The sequence below is a fragment of the Cucurbita maxima genome, unplaced genomic scaffold (genome assembly GCF_002738345.1).
Source record: "Cucurbita maxima cultivar Rimu unplaced genomic scaffold, Cmax_1.0 Cma_Scf00022, whole genome shotgun sequence".
Lineage (NCBI taxonomy): Eukaryota > Viridiplantae > Streptophyta > Magnoliopsida > Cucurbitales > Cucurbitaceae > Cucurbita > Cucurbita maxima.
This window is the reverse complement of record NW_019272038.1, coordinates 400204-419257: the sequence shown is the minus strand read 5'-3', so window position 1 is coordinate 419257 and position 19054 is coordinate 400204. Positions and strand designations below refer to the sequence as shown.

General features: G+C 36.4%; 4 protein-coding genes and 1 non-coding gene across 10 annotated transcripts; 4 read left to right on the top strand and 1 right to left on the bottom strand.

Annotated features, from left to right (window-relative positions):
- The first annotated feature begins 7 nt into the window (after positions 1-7).
- LOC111496491 (protein SPIRAL1-like 1) lies at positions 8-2682 on the top strand. The gene is made up of 3 exons (XM_023146947.1): positions 8-132; positions 1314-1661; positions 2284-2682. Exons 2-3 carry the CDS (start codon positions 1356-1358, stop codon positions 2365-2367), a joined length of 390 nt encoding a protein of 129 aa, XP_023002715.1. The 5' UTR covers positions 8-132; positions 1314-1355; the 3' UTR covers positions 2368-2682.
- A 489-nt stretch (positions 2683-3171) lies between these two features.
- TRNAD-GUC lies at positions 3172-3243 on the top strand. Its single transcript has one exon. It is a non-coding gene; the product is annotated as a tRNA-Asp (tRNA).
- An 83-nt stretch (positions 3244-3326) lies between these two features.
- Positions 3327-8676, top strand: LOC111496488 (magnesium transporter MRS2-5). The gene is made up of 7 exons (XM_023146941.1): positions 3327-3638; positions 4000-4523; positions 6329-6399; positions 7547-7675; positions 7763-8086; positions 8200-8247; positions 8345-8676. Exons 2-7 carry the CDS (start codon positions 4181-4183, stop codon positions 8573-8575), a joined length of 1146 nt encoding a protein of 381 aa, XP_023002709.1. The 5' UTR covers positions 3327-3638; positions 4000-4180; the 3' UTR covers positions 8576-8676.
- Positions 8677-8844: 168 nt separating this feature from the next.
- Positions 8845-14499, bottom strand: LOC111496485 (probable inactive purple acid phosphatase 1). 5 transcript variants are annotated; one of them, XM_023146935.1, is made up of 13 exons: positions 14255-14499; positions 13745-13937; positions 13514-13605; positions 13336-13402; positions 13104-13226; positions 12150-12242; positions 11811-11940; positions 11563-11644; positions 11167-11299; positions 10406-10611; positions 10195-10320; positions 9628-9937; positions 8845-9417 (listed from the first exon to the last, which is right to left on the bottom strand). In XM_023146935.1, the coding sequence occupies exons 1-13, from the start codon at positions 14392-14394 to the stop codon at positions 9112-9114; spliced, it is 2001 nt and encodes a 666-aa protein (XP_023002703.1). In that variant the 5' UTR covers positions 14395-14499; the 3' UTR covers positions 8845-9111. The 5 variants fall into 5 exon arrangements, with proteins under 5 accessions (XP_023002703.1, XP_023002704.1, XP_023002705.1 ...); XM_023146936.1 differs by having other exon boundaries at positions 13745-13942; positions 14255-14383; XM_023146937.1 differs by having other exon boundaries at positions 13745-13947; positions 14255-14373.
- A 1104-nt stretch (positions 14500-15603) lies between these two features.
- On the top strand, positions 15604-18584 carry LOC111496073 (14-3-3-like protein GF14 iota). Of its 2 annotated transcripts, none has more exons than XM_023146346.1 (7): positions 15604-15821; positions 16317-16623; positions 17066-17153; positions 17283-17392; positions 17474-17622; positions 18119-18165; positions 18266-18584. In XM_023146346.1, exons 1-7 carry the CDS (start codon positions 15746-15748, stop codon positions 18275-18277), a joined length of 789 nt encoding a protein of 262 aa, XP_023002114.1. In that variant the 5' UTR covers positions 15604-15745; the 3' UTR covers positions 18278-18584. The 2 variants fall into 2 exon arrangements, with proteins under 2 accessions (XP_023002114.1, XP_023002113.1); XM_023146345.1 differs by having other exon boundaries at positions 15606-15821; positions 18260-18584.
- Positions 18585-19054: the final 470 nt, after the last annotated feature.

Here is a 19054-nt window from a genome sequence, read left to right as displayed (position 1 = left end):
TAAATAAATAAATAAATAATTTCACAAGTATCTTCCCAGACTGCGTGCTAGGTACGAGTACTCCAGCCCACTCATTTCTTTGTTCCCTCTCAAACTCTGAAAGTTCGCCTCAGATCCGATCATCGCCGGAAGGTTTGCGCCAATTTCTAATCCTTACACTCAGATCTTCTCTTACCTTCGTATTTTTTCTTTCTTATCGCTCATTTCAGTTTCCGAATTCACGTTTTCGCTGTCATTGTACCAAGGATTTCATCTCAATGCGTGATTGTTTTAGCGTCTTTTTGCTCGATTACTTAGCGGTATACGATTTTTTGTTTAGCTTCACTTGCATTCCTTGGCCAGATCTATTTGGTTTTCTCTCTCTCTTTTCTACTGCCAGATGAGTGCGGTTGGAACTGTTCTCTTTGCTTTTCATTTGAGATCGAGGTGTTGTGATGTTTGTTGGTCGGGATTTTCCCCTAGGTTTGTTTGTATTATCGTCTATTACCTCTTGATTGCTGCACTGATCAGATCTTGGTTATGCTTAGGGTTTGTTTGGCATGGTCGATTTTGCTAAATTGTGAGCGTGCTCAAGTTTATTGATCGTATTCAAAGATTATCAGACGATCTACAGTAAATATCTACATTTTAACTGTTTCTTACTTTTGGGTGAAGTGATCAAAATTTGAGTTGGGTATTTAGGGTATAAGGCAGGTGGAACGTGCCTCTTGCGCTCCTGCGCAACTTTTTGTCAATAAATATGAAACAACTGTAGTAGGTTGACAGAAATGGTGGTCGTGTTTTGAAATTGATGTAATAGCTCCATTTCTCATGTTCCATGTCTTTGCTTTGGTTGTCTTCTAGGATCAATATTTTATTTGGAAATTTATTGCTCTTAACATATCCTCTTTAGAGCATGACAACACCTTTACAACGTTCTATTTATTGTGAAACGTAGGCCATGTTAGTATATTCACGATTAGGGTTGTTGTTTTACTTATTTAGAGGACAATCTTTACCTCAGCAAATTAGGACTATTTTGGTACATGCTGAAGTTAGAGAAGTCCCTAAATGGTTATAACAAAGCAATGATTAACATGGAAATATGGATCGAGTGTGATATGCAAACATCAATTTCAACGTTTTGTTTCTGTATGGGCTTGATTTCTTACATTATAACTTGAGATTCAAAATTTTCTTTTGATACTTGGATAAATTACGTGCAATATGTGGATTTGTAAGCATGCTTTTGAGATCCTCCACCCATGTATTTTCACCCATTTATGTTCTAACCTTCATTCATTTTTTCGTTTTCCATTTCTTCTGGTTGGAAGGCAAGCTTCTGAGTTGTGACATTTGAAAGAAATCAAAGAGCCATGGGCCGTGGAGTCAGCAGTGGTGGTGGTCAGAGCTCATTGGGGTATCTGTTTGGAAGTGGAGAATCTCCCAATGCTGGTGCCCCCAAAGGTGGCCAAGCACCAGCACCAGCACCAGCACCAGCACCAGTACCAGCACCACGTTCTAATGAAGGAAAGCATGTATCCAAACCAGCAGCTTTCAAACCTGCTGCTACTGCTTCACCACCTACAGATTCTGGCAAGCAGATTCCGGCTGGTATTCATAGTAGCTCCTCAAACAACTATTTGAGGGCTGATGGTCAGAACACTGGCAATTTCATAACGGTATGGCTACATTTAGGATTATTCTGCAATTGATCTTGTCTTACCTAACTACTAGCATGTTGTTGATAACTGCGAGAGAAGTAATTTCATTTCAGCTTAACATGTTTCAAATACAGTTTGTTTGGTCTATCCACAAATCTTTCTATCCAATCTGGACGATACGATGGTCAACTAACCTTACTCCTCACTTTCCTGTGTGCCCTAATGAGTGTGACATTTGACCTGATGTGTCATTCTGTCCTTAAACATTGCAAATACATCCTGAATATTTTGAGGAGTATGACATAGTGCTTATCCTAAGAAAAAGAATGTTTGTGTGACCATTCAGTTAGGTGTGATGTTAAATGTTAATATATGGGAGCAAACAAGAAAAATTTATTACTTGGAATTGGATGTAAGTAATTACTTTTAGACCACAGAATTATGTCACAATCATGTCTAGATAATAAGAGTATTGTGCAGCCGCTATGATAACCCACTTGCTCATCTTTCTGTTAAATCACATTCTTGACTTATCTTCATGATTATTTTCTCAAATTGCACTCAAGGACGTCCACATCTCTTCAGCTTGTTTTAAACCCCCTTCTAGAGTGATTGATCGGCTTTCTTTTGTGGATGGCAGGATCGGCCTTCAACCAAGGTCCACGCAGCTCCTGGTGGTGGATCTTCTCTGGATTATCTGTTTGGTGGTGCTGGTGGAAAATGAAAGCTACCAAATCATAACTAAATAGAACCTATTTGACTATCCAATTTATGTGAATTTTATATGATGTTGAAGTTGAAGTTGAAGTTGAAGTTGAAGGGCAATGTTTTTCGATCTGAAATATGATACTATGGGGCGGGATGATAACGATATGCTTTACAATGTGTAGATGCTATGGTTGCTGCTGCTCTGTTGTTCGGTTTTATTCAATCAAAATTTTTATTTTGGGTTCATGAAAAGCTGTTGTGGAGCTGTCTGTGTCTGTCATGGGATCTTTCTTACAAGTAATGCATAACTTTCTGTTTTGCTTTGCCCTTATGGCCTTCTGTGTTTACTCAGATTATGACCACATTTTGATGAAGTCCCCCCTTTTGAATACTATGGCTACTGAAAAATGGGTCCTTTCCTTCTGTGCTTTCTATTTCATGAAATTCTTGTTGATTTGGATGGGTAACAGGGTAATAAGAACGATGAACATACAGAACATGGATTATTGGTTTTATTAAGTTCAGAATTAACCCTTTTGGTAAGTAAAAATATCAGAACTTATCTCTTTTTATCTTTATTATAGATTTAAGGAATTAATTGTTTTTTCATACAATTACATGAACTATTTTTTAGAATTAATTTGATTTTGTGGTTGGAATTTGCCTAAAATATAAACGTTTCATATTATGAAAACTTGTAAACAAATTGAGAGAAAATAAAACACAATTTTTACTTAAAATTTACCTTTTTTGGATTAGAAGAAAACTGATTAAATTTATTGCGTATAAATAATAACTAATTTACAAGTTTAACAAGCAAGTCGTTGTAGTATAGTGGTAAGTATTCCCGCCTGTCACGCGGGTGACCCGGGTTCGATCCCCGGCAACGGCGATTTCATTTTTGTTGCCTTTTCTTTTTTTATTCACCGTGGACTTTACTTTTAATTCCAATAATTTCTTTTTGATACCTTTCACTTGGGTGGTAAGTTAGAACAGTACATTCATACACCATAATTTTAAAAATTCAACAAGAACACGAAAACATTGCAAAGAATCAGAACCAAAATTATAGGATTATGTGTAGATTAAACCACAATTTAACTCCCGAAACCACCCAAATCGCCATCCTTTAGCACCGTTCATTATCGGTCTCCGCTGTTCAACATCAGTCCACTCATCGCCCACCTTCTGAATCTGAAATTTCTTGTTGTTCTTCCATTTCTGCATCTGGGTCTTTTTGTTATGCCGATTCAAGCGTTTTCATTCTCATAATTATGCCAAAAACAGGTCAGTTCCCTTCCTTTTCCGCTGCTTTTATCTGGGTTTTGTTTCATTCCACCGTTTAGCTGAAGATCATGTTCGTAGTTTTCCAGGATAAGCTTCTTTAACTCGATTCTTCTTGTCGAATGGATGAGCTCTATTTTGTTCCTTTCTTTGTGGGGTTTTCAGAATAATTTAGTTTTTTGAGCTCCATTTAAGTAGATTTTATGAGACCTAGCCTCACTCTTTCGAATACTGTCCATTTGGTTGAGTTTGTTTATCATAAATCATGCCTCTAATCTTAATTGTTCATGCTCAATCTTGTATTTCCCTAACTTTTATGTTATTAATCTCAATGTTAGTGATGTAATTCAGCCTTTTCCTGTAGGAATCTTGGCTTTTCAAGAACACTTTCATGATTCCTTAAGTTTATTTTCAAAGTTTCCAGCAATTTGAGGCATTAGCTACTTAACTTTTCGACCCTTCGCTATCGATAGCCGATGGACGCTTCACGAGGATCGTTGTTTACTATTCCAAATCCACATTTTTGAATCATTGCTGAGTTCTTGATGCAGAAGGATATGAACAATATTGGGGTTAAGAAGAGAGGTCATGGGAATCGTTCTTGGATAAAGATTGATCAGGAAGGGAACTCAGAGGTTTTGGAGCTTGAGAAGGCTACTATAATGAGGCATTGTTCTTTACCTTCAAGAGATATGCGACTTTTGGATCCGCTCTTCCTTTGCCCGTCCACAATTCTCGGGAGGGAGAAGGCGATCGTTGTCAGTCTCGAGCAAATTCGGTGTATAATCACAGCTGATGAGGTGATTCTGATGAACTCCTTAGATGGATGTGCTGCTCAGTACAAGGCAGAGCTGTGCAAGCGTCTCCATGCAAGTAAAGATCAATCAGGTAAAGAATTATGTTTTACAGCAATACATTGTGATTTGGTTATCAAGCATGTCATTTATAAGATAGTTTGGTTATGGTGTTTGAAATAACAAGTATATGGTTTACTCCCCGAGAGGCGAGCTGGTCGTTAGGTTCGACCGTTCGGTTCGAAAACTTAATAGCATGAGACCCTTTTCTGTCTTTGCCTTAGGAGTGAGTGATGCCTCTAGAAGATTAGTGGACTTTGGCTATTAGGACAATGTTACGAAAAATACATCCTCGACACACAATGGCAAGGTGTCGGTCCCAATACTCGTTATTCGAAAACAATATATATTTTTTTTTTATCAAAAATGAATAAAAGTTAATACTGATTAAAAATGGTTTATAGTTCATAGACTATAGTAAAGCTATATATGGTAAGTTTAGTAAGTGGAATAAGGTTATATCTTTTTACTATATATATTAAACTGAATTATATATATATATATAGATAAAGTTATATATGGTAGATGTTATATCAGGTAAGTCTATATAATCACACATATATATATATATATACATATATATATACATATATACATATATATATATATGTATATATATATATATATATGGTAGATGGTTATATATATAGTAAACTGAATCATATACATATATATATCCTTAGAGGGTGTTACTTTTCTGCCTTCTCTATATTTTCTCTTATTGTACGTACCTTAAGTCGTCAATATAAACCTTTTGCTAATATTTCTACTTGTATTTTCTCTTCATCTAGATTGATTGTGTGTTGTTGTGTGATCCTAACACCTTTTCCCTTTAATGAACGAATAAAAAGAGACGGTATTTGGAAGGAATGTAGGTTAGAAGAACGAAAAAATGTTCCTACTTTCCTAGTAAAAACAAACTAATGGGTGTCGGGCAAACCGTCATTGGCAACTTGGTCTCCTTCTTTCGGATTGGAGTCCATTCTTATAGTTAGTGTTGCGACTTCGTTTGTTGGCTTGTTTTTTGTATGCCCTTGTATATTCTTTCATCTTTCTCAATGAAGCTCAGTTCTTGTAACAGTCTAAGCCCACCGCTAGCAGATATTGTCCGCTTTGGCCCGCTATGTATCGTTGTCAGCCTCACGGTTTTTGTGAGAATCCCACATTGGTTGGGGAGGAGAACAAAACATCATTTATAAGGATGTGGAAACCTTTCCCTAGAAAACGCGTTTTAAAAACCTTGAGGGAAATCGCGAAAGGGAAAGCCCAAAGAGGACATATCTGCTAGCGGTGGGTCTGGGCCGTTACAGTTTTATAACGTGTATGTTAGGGAGAGGTTTCCATACCCTTAATGCTTTGTTCTCCTCTCCAACTAATGTGGGATCTCACAATCCATCCCTCTTGGGGGCCAGCGTCCTTGCTGGCACACCGCTCTGATACTATTTGTAATAGCCCAAGCTCACCACTAGCGAATATTATCCGCTTTGGCCTGTTATGTATCGTCGTCAGCCTCACAGTTTTAAAACGCGTCTATCATAGAGAGATTTCCGCACCACTATAAGGAATGTTTCGTTCCCCTCTCCAATTGACGTGAGATCTCACACTTACCTCCAAAAAGGACTAATCATGGTGAATTTATTACACTTTTACTAAGATTAAATATATGGGTTATGTTTAGTTGGTGATAACTTATCTGTGGCCTTTTCTAGCTGCTTAGTAAATAAAACACAGCTTGTATTGTTTTTGTGTCTTGAACCGCCACCAAATGCTCTGTTGAAAGAATGAAAAAAGAGTGTCGTAGTTGTAGCTGCTTATGATGATACTTCCCAATTTGTACAGATGATTTGCCCTTTGAATTTAGGGCACTGGAGCTGGCACTGGAACTTACTTGTTCATTTCTTGACACTCAGGTATCTCTCTCGCTGCTACCATTGCATGTGTACATTGATATCAGCTAAATATTCAATGTGGTGTATTTTTGTTATTGGTTTGACCCCATAATTCGACCAACCTAGACTATCCAACCGAAATCATAAAATTAGGGTTGAGTTAGATTTTTTTTCTGTAACAACCCTCATTGCTAGTAGATATTGTCCGCTTTGACCCGTTACGTATCGTCGTCAGCCTCACGGTTTTGAAACATGTATGCTAGGTAGAGGTTTCCACACCCTTATAAAAAAAATGTTTCGTTCCACTCTCTAATCAATGTGGGATCTCATAGACCCAACCAACCCGAAAATAGGATTACAAACCCAACCCATATCCTACTTACGGTAGTAATGTGTGACTTGTCAATGTTTGATATTTGGATTTTATGAGATTTTAGTTATTAATGTAATATGTATTACGAGATAAGTAGGATTTTTTAGATAATTATAATTAAAAAAAAAATTGACAACTCACTGAAAATAGAGGGTTGGATTGGGTTGGGTTGTGAACTCTATTCGGGTTGCTCAGTCACCAACCTAACCAACTTGAAATTTTGAGTTTTAGGTTTTAAACATGAGAATTGATACTCCTTCCATCTAAAGAGCATATAGAGGACCTAAATCTTCACTCACTCCTTTGGACAGCCCATTGGCAAGGTATTTTTTGTATCAATTTTGTATGTGGAGATCTAAGCCAAGCTCTCGATGGAGTAGAGGAGACAGTTAGGATAACAAACTTGAAACGCGGAACCCGAGTGGCCGGCGAGCTAGTGGTTTGTGGCCAATAACCCCCTAGTTAATGACATTACTCTCCGTGGCTGGCACTTGAGGAACCACGGGGCACTCCATACAGAGCAAGCAAGTCCTGGGGATGAGACACCCGCGCAAAGACCTTAATTCTCATTAGGAGGTTGAATCAAGGACCTATGGTATTTCGTTTGTTCTCCTCCCTAATCAATATGGGACATCAAAGGTCCGATACTAAATGAACACGTATCACCTCAAGTCCATGAGCTCTGGCAACAGCCATCTACTGTTATGTACTTTTAAATTAGGAATCCATATTCTAAACAATTCTCACTGTTGTGTTAGCTGGTCTTTGAACTGCTTATCTTCTTTGGCTCGACAGATGAAGGGGATGGAAATCGAGATATACCCTCTACTGGATGCTTTAGCGTCTTCAATAAACACGCTTAATCTCGAAAGAGTTCGAAGATTTAAAGGCAACCTTCTGTCCTTGACTCAACAAGTGCAAAAGGTAAGTATCCCGGAACTTTGTAATCTTTTGCGACTACGTTTTTTCGCGTCATTGCGTTATATATTATCGTTTCGTGTCAAATACCAGGTACGTGATGAAGTCGAGCATCTGATGGACGATGATGGGGATATGGCAGAGATGTTTCTGACAGAAAAGAAACAAAGATTGGAGGCGAACATCCGAAGTAACTTGTATCTCGAAACTAGTTTCTTCGGGAAACCAAAATCTGCTCCTGTTTCACCAGTGGGTTCTACCAATGGATCTTATAAATTACAAAGGGCGTTTAGCAGTATTGTAAACTCGAGCAGCTTGATGAGTTCATCAAACGGTGGTGATAACGTCGAACAATTGGAGATGCTGCTCGAGGCGTACTTCGTGGTCATTGACGACATGCTCAGTAAATTGTTATCGGTATGGAATATTTTCACTTCTTTAGGTTCTTGTATAGCAGCGTATCGGTGAGAGCGCTTAGAAAACGACATTCAAACGTGCTGAAATTGAAACTTTTTTGATGAATTATGCAGCTCAAAGAATCTATAGATGACACAGAAGATCTGATCAACATTAAACTGGTAATTCTGTGATTTCTAAGATGCTTTATGGTTAGTTAATCACATGGAAATGCAAGAATGAATGCAATGGGAAGCTTCTTTCTTTGTGGATTAACAGGGCAACGTTCAGAACCAGCTGATACAATTCCAGGTGCTTTTCACTGCAGCTACGTTCTTGGCTACAATGTTTGCGGCGTTAACTGCAGTTTTCGGCATGAATTTTTCCGACGATGTCTTCGAGCATCCGACTTCTTTCCAGTGGATAGTTTACTTGACCTTGATTGCCTGTGGCCTTGTGTTTATCTCTTTTCTATTCTATTTTAGGTACAAGAAAATCTTCCCACTGTAATTGAGCTGCAGTATGTACCTCTTTGTACCTCTCTGCAAAATGAATGAATATATATACCGATCGTAGAGTTATGCTCAATTTGACATGCAATTTAGAATTCACAAGTACCCAACAAAATATGTAATATGTCGGGTAAACTCAAGTTTTCCAACTTTAGGTTTAGCACACCCAAATTTATTAAACTATTACAAACATCTCCTAAAAATCAATACCATCACTCAACTTTCTCCACTCCATTCAGTAAGAACAATCATTCGAAAAAAGATATCTGAAATATCAATAGGTAGAGCTTTCATGGCAGAAACAAAGACAGAAAAATGGCATTTCATCCGATAATAAATAGTTGCTGTGTGTCTTGCATATGATTTTATGCATACATGAAAGCATCGGTTCGTTCAGTTAGACGAAACCTGCTAAAACAGCTTAATATCGGTAATATGTAGATGGCGATACAGCCTAATGCACCAAACAATAAGTAGAGAGATCTTGTACCATTCGTTGCATGGTCGAACACCATGTTACGAACGAATACCATGTTACAAAGCCAGTGTCGTGCTGGGGCAACTATCAACTGCACAGGCTAAAATGTCCCTATAATCCCTTGATAGTCTGAAAGAATCATAAACCCTTCCATCACTACTCTTCTTGTACTCAAACAAAAGGTTTGAATGGTCAAATGCAGTAAGCTTGACAAATCCATAATCATAATCTCTGTAAATACTCCATTTTGTTTGGAGTGTGATAAATGGTGAAAGGCTTGCCCCTCCACCACCAGCAACGACATGAATTGTTCCATTCAAGGCGCCCTTATAGTAGTGTTTCTCATCATTGGTACAAATATTCTGTGCAAGAAATGGAAGACAATGCATTAGCTTATTGCATGTTGATGATTGTACTTACTATATAGTCTGGATTTTATAACTAAGATCTATATGGTCACATGAACACTATTATCAATTTTTCGCGAAAATTAAAAGTAATACATGTATATTTCATAGTTAAACAAAGGAAACATGGGGAAAAGAAATTATTGCAACAAAATTTAAGAATACCTGGTAGATGGGACATGTTCTCTCGTAACTATGCACATGGCCATATATAGCGAGATCAACCTTATATTTTTGCCAGAGACTTTGAAGGCTCTCACGGCCCATTGGTTCTGAAGATGACCCTTGCTCAGCATAAAATGTGCAAGAAGAGTAACCCAACACACGATGTGCCAGAAAAATTAGCCACGGCTGCTTTTGCCTATCAACAGATGCTAGACAGTGCTCAATGAACTTATATTGTTCTGTTCCCTCTCTCCAGTCGAGCTCTGTGTTGGCAACGCAGAAGCGAAACATACCATAATCTGAGACATACCTGATGTAATAGGTATATATGTTCAACTGAGGAATTTTTCATTAAAATCTAGTGAAAATCTGGAACAAATATGTGTTCATAAAGCCATAATTATATTTTTTTGCTTTACATAATCAAATGTTAGGTGATAAGGTCTCAGAGAATATTGTTCTACGGTGTGAACAGGCATATTAAAAGAGCAGCTCTACAAGCAACACTAAAATATCAGTGAAATCAAATTAAATCTAGTCGGAAGTTATCAAAACAAGCTTCATTACCAAAACTTTTCCCGATTCTCAGCAGGGACATAGAACATATTTTGAGCCACTACACCACATTCTCCCCCTGAATCCATGGTGACATAGAAGGATCCACTCCCTGGCCAGTCACGCTCATGGTTACCACTAAAACAACATATGATCAGTTGATAAAACAAACAAGAAAAGCTAACTGCCAGACAATGTGTAAGTCATTTAGGGGAGGAAGTACCTAGCAATCATGTAAGGCACTGTTGATGCTATTGGCCCAATTTGTGCAGTAAACTGATCCCACTGAGAAAGATATCCATTCGCATAACATATATCTCCAATGTGGAAAACGATATCAATATTTTTCAAATCTTGTATAAGCGTTCTAGTAGTATTGAGAGAGCCATGCTGGAAATCGTTGAATTCATTAGAGCCATCAGCTTCATCCTGTGCAGTATATTACATAAAGGTAAGTTCCAAAGTCTTTATATGGTCAATGGTCATGAGCTAAATGAAACAATTATGTTTGCCAGAAAAGCAACGTTTGGATGTGCAAATATATATCGTTGCTATAAAACATTTTGCTTGAACTTGTTTTTTAAGCATATAAATGAATGAACTATTGAACATACTTAATTTGAATTTAACTATGAACCTTTGCTGTAAGATGTTGCAGCATTATGAAATTCGTAGATAGCTTTTTTTTTTTTTTTTTTCATAAATAACTTTTTTTATGATTTTAATTAAATCAAATAGTTGAGGAGTCAAACTTCTATGTCTAACTGTGTGAGTGTGTGTAAATGTTCTTCACATGATTGTGTCTTCCTTTCTGAAACGCTACATGCCATTCTGTAGCTATGTCCATACCATAATTTAGGAAACATTTACTTGATCGTTTGTATGCTAAGAAATTACCAAAAAAAGTTCTTCATCTCAGTGAGTTCATATCATAATTATGGTTCATGGATTTGTAAATGTAAGAATCCAGCAAAAGGTCCAAACCTTTCCCATGTCACCAAAAATAACAACTCTTTGTAACGAATTTTGACCAGGATAAGGCGGGGCTCTGAACTTATATGTTGAGCTCCAAATATATGAGCCATTGGTTAATCTATGTCCCAATTTGTATGTATACCTACAGTGAAGAGTAAAAAAGATATTAGCAGTCAGAAGTCTGAATAGCCACCCTCTCAAAAGGCTATTGTTATATTGTAATTTCTTTTTGATATTTCAATATAGTTTTTGGGTTGCTTTCTTATAATTGGGATCCTAACAGCGTAACGTTCATATGCATATCAACGGTATAAATAATCTTAAATATCCTAATACATTTGGAGCTGTTTAACGGGATGATCTACATATAGCTATGAACAAAAATTTGGGATTCATATAGCTTACTCATTGTTGGGCCACAATTCCTTGAGAAAACTGGTGTGTATAAATCCAGGGTCCCGCCATCCCACTGTCCTTGCAGGTGCACCTAAAAAGATAATCTATGAGATGAAATACCTTTAAAAAACATGAGATTAGAAAATAATACGACAATAGGAATTGAGCAGCAGCTTCTAAACTACTGTTTGGCAGGGAAATGTAGCATATCTCTTATAAATAGCTGTAGCAGATCTATATTTAAGGAATTTACATACCACACATGCTGTTACGATCAAAAGTCAGTGTGCCCGCTGGGGATCGCATAAGGTCTTTTCCATTTTGGCTCCACTCAACCAAAGGTTCAGCCTCATCAATTCCGTATCCACTTGTCCATGTTACAGTCATCTGAGTATCAATGGTTAAACCATATCATCTTCATATAGATTTAACTAACAAATCAAAAGCATGAGCGATTATCACAAACCTCAAGAGCTGGTAAACTAAGGGTAACTAATGCTTGGTTGTGTTGAAAATTTATCTATTCACTAAAAATAACCTAGAAAACCAACCTAGGAAAACCAGTTATGTGAACTCAATTGCTAGCTTATACTTACTTCATTCCAATCTTTTCCTTGTGCCAAGCGTGGGTAAAGTGGTGCATCAGGATTTGCAAAAGTTACTCGGTTTGATATTGCCACCACCTTCGGCTAAATATGAAAAGGGAATGAATAAGATAAAATGTATGCAAACAAACTCACCAAAACGTTTTCCAATGTTAAATTCAATTATGAATATTTATAAAGGAGAAAGCAAGTGAAATTAGCTAACACAGATGATTGTATGTTGATATGATAACATTGTTCGGTGCATGAGACAAACTGTCGGGTATATGCACACTGATACGAGAGAGACCAGACAGACTAACATAAAACAGTGAGACACAAGTTCATATGAGAATTACATCACATCTGCAGGCTGTGCACACCTTGCCTTGAATCAACCAACAACATCAAACTAGGTTCTGTATTCAAAGTTTAACTAACCATCAATAGCAGAATAATGAAAAAGTTAAACTAAATCAACTTGATAGGAAGGTTGATTCTAGAAGATACTAGAATATGCTATGGCCAACTTAAATAATTTTAAATACTAACCCTAGATGTCCATACCCCATAAACATCTATTATCACAATGATATGATGGGTATTATTCATTTGGGAGGCTCAATCCAAGGAGATGGGAAAAGGCAAGAATACAAATCCCAGAAGTAAAAAGGACATAATAGTTGGGTCCTCACTGATAATGGCAAGTATTATTCACTGTAGGTTCTGGCTTGTGAGCTTACATAATCCAGAAAGCAATTATTCACTTCTTGATATAAAAAACATTTGCATGATAGTGCAGGAGTTCAGAACACAATCCTAAAAGCAGTGAAGCAGAAAATGATGGATAAGATCAAACAACACAGGAATGTTTTTTAAAAGAAAAACTGTTGTTGGTATCAAAATTATTGTCCATAGATATTTTGAATCGATCAAGTGAAGAAAACCAAAAAAAGAACAGCATACTTTCGCTAAACCACCAGAAAATAATGCGAACGAGAAGTCTGCTCTCTGGTTTATCAGCTGAAGTTTCAAAAGCCCTCGTCCAGTAGTTTTGTACTTGGGATTTGTGTAATTGGCATAGAGAAACTGCAATAAACTTCATATAATTAGTTGGCTAATGAACTCTCTACGCTGCAGAGAGAGGCTAAATATAGACGAAATTCATGAAACAACTTAAAAATCAAGTGGAATGAACCTTGATAGGTGCAGAACACAATAATGGTGGATATACTCTTGGATTCTCCATAGGGCAGGAAGAAGAACTGAAATAGAATAACAAAAATTTGCATTCAATCAATGAAACAATCATACTAGCATGAAATAAACACAAAAATGCTTTAAAGAAACTCGAAATTGAAACCAATGCAGATAACCTGAAATTGGCTGGAGAAAATACTCCAATCCAATCATCAGAGGACGGGTTTGGAGAACTATACTTCAATGTTACCCATTCTGTATTCTCGCCCTGCAACAGAAAACAGACTTTCTCAATCAAAAACAAGTTCTAAAACAAATACATAATAGCTTCCAAGATTGGCGTTTCTATAGAGTTAAAAACACGATCACCACTGAATTAGACCAAAACATAGGGCATTGAAGCTTGCCTTCAATCCAAGAACAGATGGAGAGGCTTTAACATCAGCATTTTCATTAAGAGCGAATGTAGATTTATGAATGGCAATTTTCGAGAAAGGATGGCTTCCATGTGATTTGACTTGATGCAGTGCCGCTAGAATCCATAATATTCCCAGGCAGAGAAATTCCAGGGATCTCATCACAACCGATATCTGAACTGAACTGAACTGAACTGAACCAAAACACCAGAAATCAAATCGGTAAGAAGATTTTAGCAAACTCCTTACCAAAAATGACGATATAAATTGTGCAAATCAATGACAGTAAGTGGAAAACAGATCAACGTGACCGGAAAAAAGTCAGTAAAAACTGCAAGTAAACCTCATCCTTGCAAAGCAGTTCAAATCGGTACAAAAAAACAATCACCTCCACTTGAAACCAAGCTCTCGAGCACTTAGCTAATCACTCAAGAAGCGAACTCAAAAATCATGCTCCATAACGAAATTAGATATGGTTTAAGAAAACTGATCAATAATTACCTGCAGAAGAACGAAGCTGAAAAGGATCGGAGTTCGAATTTTGACAAAACTTTGGAGGTGCTAGAACCTGTCCATTGTCGACGACAGAGCGGCTCCTTCAAATTCGAATTCAGTTGGAGCGGATGATGAGAAACAGCCATTAGTGAAGAGCTTTAAATAATCGAAAGGTGTGAGGAATCTTGCAAGAAGATTCCGGTTATCTCCTGTTCTTACACTATAATTGCGAGACTTCAGGTCGCCGGAGAGTTGACGCCGTCGGTCAAACTTGTCCCATACCATAATCCACCGTTTTACCATTTACGTGCAAATTAAGATAATTAAATTGTAATAATTTTTTCTTTAAAAAAAGTTAATAACTGTTTCTAAAAATAAAAAAGGTTAAATTTTTAATAAATAAATACAAATTTGAATTTTTTATTTAGTGTTATTACCAATTCCCACTATATTCGTTCTAGTTTCTTATATTGCAAATAAAAATAATTAACTTGTATAATAAATTTAAAAATATTCTAAAATTGAATATTTTAAATTTTATTTTATTTAAATTTACATCTTTTAAATATTTAATTTTAGTTCATATACTTCTCGTAACTCTTAAAATTAATTAAATAGATAATTTTGTTTTAAAAAAGTTAATGATAAATTTAAAATATAAATATTTAATATTTAATATTTTTAATGTTAAAATGACCACGGCTGTCATCATCACGCGTGACAAACAAGATTTAGAAAAAATGATTGTTGTTTTAATGAATACATTCCTTTTAAGAAAAGCTATTGCAAAAGTTTTTATTTTATTTTCCCTTTTTAAATAATTCAAATATTAAATTTTTAATTTTGTCTATATATATATATATAAAGGAAAGATAAATAGACGAAAAAATTGTCAATAGTGTTCCTCGACAACAGTGACAACCGAGATTGAAGGAAAACATATGAAAAAGGTCGAGAGAGTAGGTCGGGGAGGTAGGTCGACAATGTGGGGGAAAGAATGGAGACTATACATACATTCCAAACCTAACGGGTGAACCACATACACGAGTCAAGCATACAACTCGAACTTAGGTATCAGATTTTTGTTATCACGTGTTGTGCCACGTTGGATAAGTTGCGTAGGTGTAACATAATTTACCTTAAATTGCAATCACGAGCAGATTTCATCGAGTCACTCGTGGACACGAGCCTAGCTAACCTATTTTTGACTTTTTTTTTTTAATTATTTGTTTTATTTATTTAAACTACATTATTTATAATAAATAAAATAAAATTATGGAAAAGAAGAAGAAATTATAAATAAAAATATGAAGGGCAAACCACAATTTTCGCGCATCAACCAAACCACCACTCCCAAACGAATCCAACGGTTCAGATTCAGTTTTGTTCTTGCCCATTCCCTCTTGCTTTCTATATTCGCTTATTCTTCTTTCGTTTTCCTCTGGTTGTCTCTGTCTTTTTCGCATTTCTGCTCCATTTTTGCAGCTTTCTGAAACCATGTCTTCGTCCGAGAAGGAGAGAGAGACACAGGTCTACTTGGCCAAGCTCGCCGAGCAGGCCGAGCGCTATGACGGTATGGTCGCTATTCGCTTTTCTACTTCTGCTGCATTGTTTTTCTAATTTGTTCTGTGTTCTTTCCGATTTTTTATTCTGTTTGTTTTTCCGTGTTTTGTTGTGTTCTTTTTTTCTTTTGAGGTGCGATTTGATGAATATGTAGGGAATGATCTGTTGTTTTGTTCTGAATTGTGATTTGTGTTCGGAAATGTGGATGGAAAATTGTTGATGTTGGTTTCTAGGTTCTTTGTTTCCTGTGAGATTATCTTAGCGTTCGGCATTGCTTCTGATACCGAATTTTTGTTGTTGAAATGATAATTGATTTCGACCTCTTGCTTCGCTTTTGTGTTTGAGAAAAGTTATCAATTATTGGATCTTCTGCATGATCGCTGTGTTATATGCTCAATATTTATCTGATGCCTCGTTGATTTCTTTGAGTAATTTGAGGATGTTTCATATCTGTGAGGTGGAATTTTTTTCTTTATGGAGTTGATTCATTCATCCAATGATGCAGAAATGGTTGAGTGTATGAAGAATATTGCAAAGCTTGATCTCGAACTAACTGTGGAGGAGAGGAACCTTCTCTCTGTCGGGTACAAAAATGTCATAGGTGCACGACGAGCCTCTTGGCGCATCATGTCTTCAATTGAGCAGAAAGAGGAGTCCAAGGGAAATGAAGGCATTGTAAAATTGATAAAGGGTTACCGCCAGAAAGTAGAGGAGGAACTTTCAAAGATTTGTGGTGATATTCTCTCTATCATAGACAAGCATCTAATCCCCCATTCGTCCTCTGCAGAAGCCACGGTCTTCTACTATAAGATGTGAGTTGTTTTGTTACTATTAATTTCAACTTTGATGCTCAGCATATTTTTCCTCATTGGGCGAGTAATTTATATGTTTGGAACCTAGAAAGAAACAAAAAATTGGCTTGTTCCGAATCCAAATGATACAGATTTAATACTAATGGATTTCTGTTTTCCTGTATTTCTTTTTGGGATATCAGTGGCTTTTGATCATACCCTGTACACCACGAGGAGACTTTACACACCCTAATGTTGGGGATATATGTTTTTATTCATTTTTAAAATATGTGAGATAGGCCATAGATAGGTTGATGGTGAATACTGCTTGATGTTTCTATTATCTTGTCCATCCTTTTCTGTAATAGTATATGTAATGTGTACAAATATGATCATAATGTGTTTTTTTAACAAATATTAGTATGCTGTTTGTAGTTACATATCATAGCATGCATGATTTCAGGAAAGGTGACTACTTTCGCTATCTTGCTGAGTTCAAGACAGATCAAGATAGAAAAGAAGCTGCTGATCAGTCATTGAAGGGATATGAGGCATTTATTTTCTCTATAACATTCAAGCTCACATTAGAAATACAAAACAATAACTGTTTGCTTTTTCTAGATTCAAACATTGCCTCCTCTGCAATTATTTGAGGTGCCCTATTGCCATTTTTGTAACAGGCTGCCTCAAGCACTGCAAATACTGAACTCCCATCAACCCATCCCATCCGGCTTGGCCTTGCTCTCAATTTTTCTGTCTTCTACTATGAGATTATGAATTCTCCTGAGAGGTATTATTAAGCCTAGTTTTCAGTTACCGTATTAAGATTGAAAACCTTTACCCTCGTAATGTAATGAGATTCTTCTTGCAGAGCTTGCCATTTAGCTAAACAAGCTTTTGATGAGGCAATTGCAGAGTTGGATACCTTGAGTGAGGAATCATACAAGGACAGCACTCTAATCATGCAACTGTTGAGAGACAACCTCACCCTCTGGACCTCAGATTTGCCTGAAGACGGCGGTATATGTCATAATTGATTCTAGAGTAATATCTTATTGTTTGTCCATATATATAGCATATTGTTCAGGATCTGCCATCCACAGTTTTTCATTGATTCTCATATAACACTTAAATGCTGAATTTAACCATTATTGGTTGGCCTAGTCGTTAACAACCAGAGAATGGGTCAAGAGAATGGGTCAAGCGGTCAATCGACCTAGAATTTAAGATCAATTATCTTGGCAACTAATAGGGTTAGATGATTATCTCATGAGAATAGTCAAGGTGCAAAAAAATCTACCCATCACGGATATTGAAAAAACATGTAGTTATCTTGGCAACTAAATATAGTAGGGTTAGATGATTATCTCATGAGAATAGTCAAGGTGCACGTAATCTACCCGGGTCACTTGCATGGGCATTGGAAAAAAATGCTGCATTTGAGAATTTCTCGTACTGCCTCTATCTGATAAAAATTTCATCTGTTGTTGCACATCTAATTTATGAACGACATCAGGTGAAGAGAACGTCAAAGCTGAGGATTCCAAGCCTGTTGAACCTGAGGTAAGTCATTGAAGTCCTTTCCTGTTTCAATCTTGTAAAATTCAGTTTCTACTTTCTATTACTCTTGATGACTTGAAACTGATTCATTACTTAGCCCCAGCAAGCGAAATGAGAGAGCCTCTCTACACATCATCTAGAGATCGGATTTCTTTCCAAAGAGAATTTAAAGAATAGCTCAACAGTGTGGGATTGGACTGCACTATCAGATTTCTTGCGGCGTTTTTCTATTCATTTGGTCCACAACTGAAGCTGGAGTTTTTTTTTTTTTAATTTTGCCAAGCTTTTGTTTCAAGTTCAAATTCAAATTCACCTCTTCTTTCATGTTGTTGATTCGTAAAACTAAGTGGATAATTGAATCACAACTATCATAGCTTTATCTCTATTATTGTAATATGATAGTATCGCATACTTATGATCTATTAGACATTATCAAGCTAATTAGACATGAAATTAAAAGTTTAAAACCTATTACGCAGCATTAAAAGTTTTAAGAATAAAGATAGACCTTAATGGAAGGGCCTAATTGAAATTGCTTAATTTTTTAGGGGTGAAATTGAAATTTTACGAAAATTAAGGACTAAAAAAGACTTTAAATCATAATTTAGTATCCTTTGAAATATTTAGCCCTACGATCTTTTGTCTAGTTCAAAATTCAAAAAAAGTAACCCGAAAGATGGTGACATTCTCCCGTACTTAAACTAGTAATTGATAGACTAACTTCGTGGCACAATCCAAGAGACAATTTGGCCTGCAATCTGTAGCTTAAATGATTTCATCCGTAACTAAAGAAAATTACCATTTACACCAAAAACTACTAGAACTAATAGCACTAGGCACAGTTCCTACCCTGTTACCAAGTGAAAAAACGAAAACTATTGTGTGCATTTTG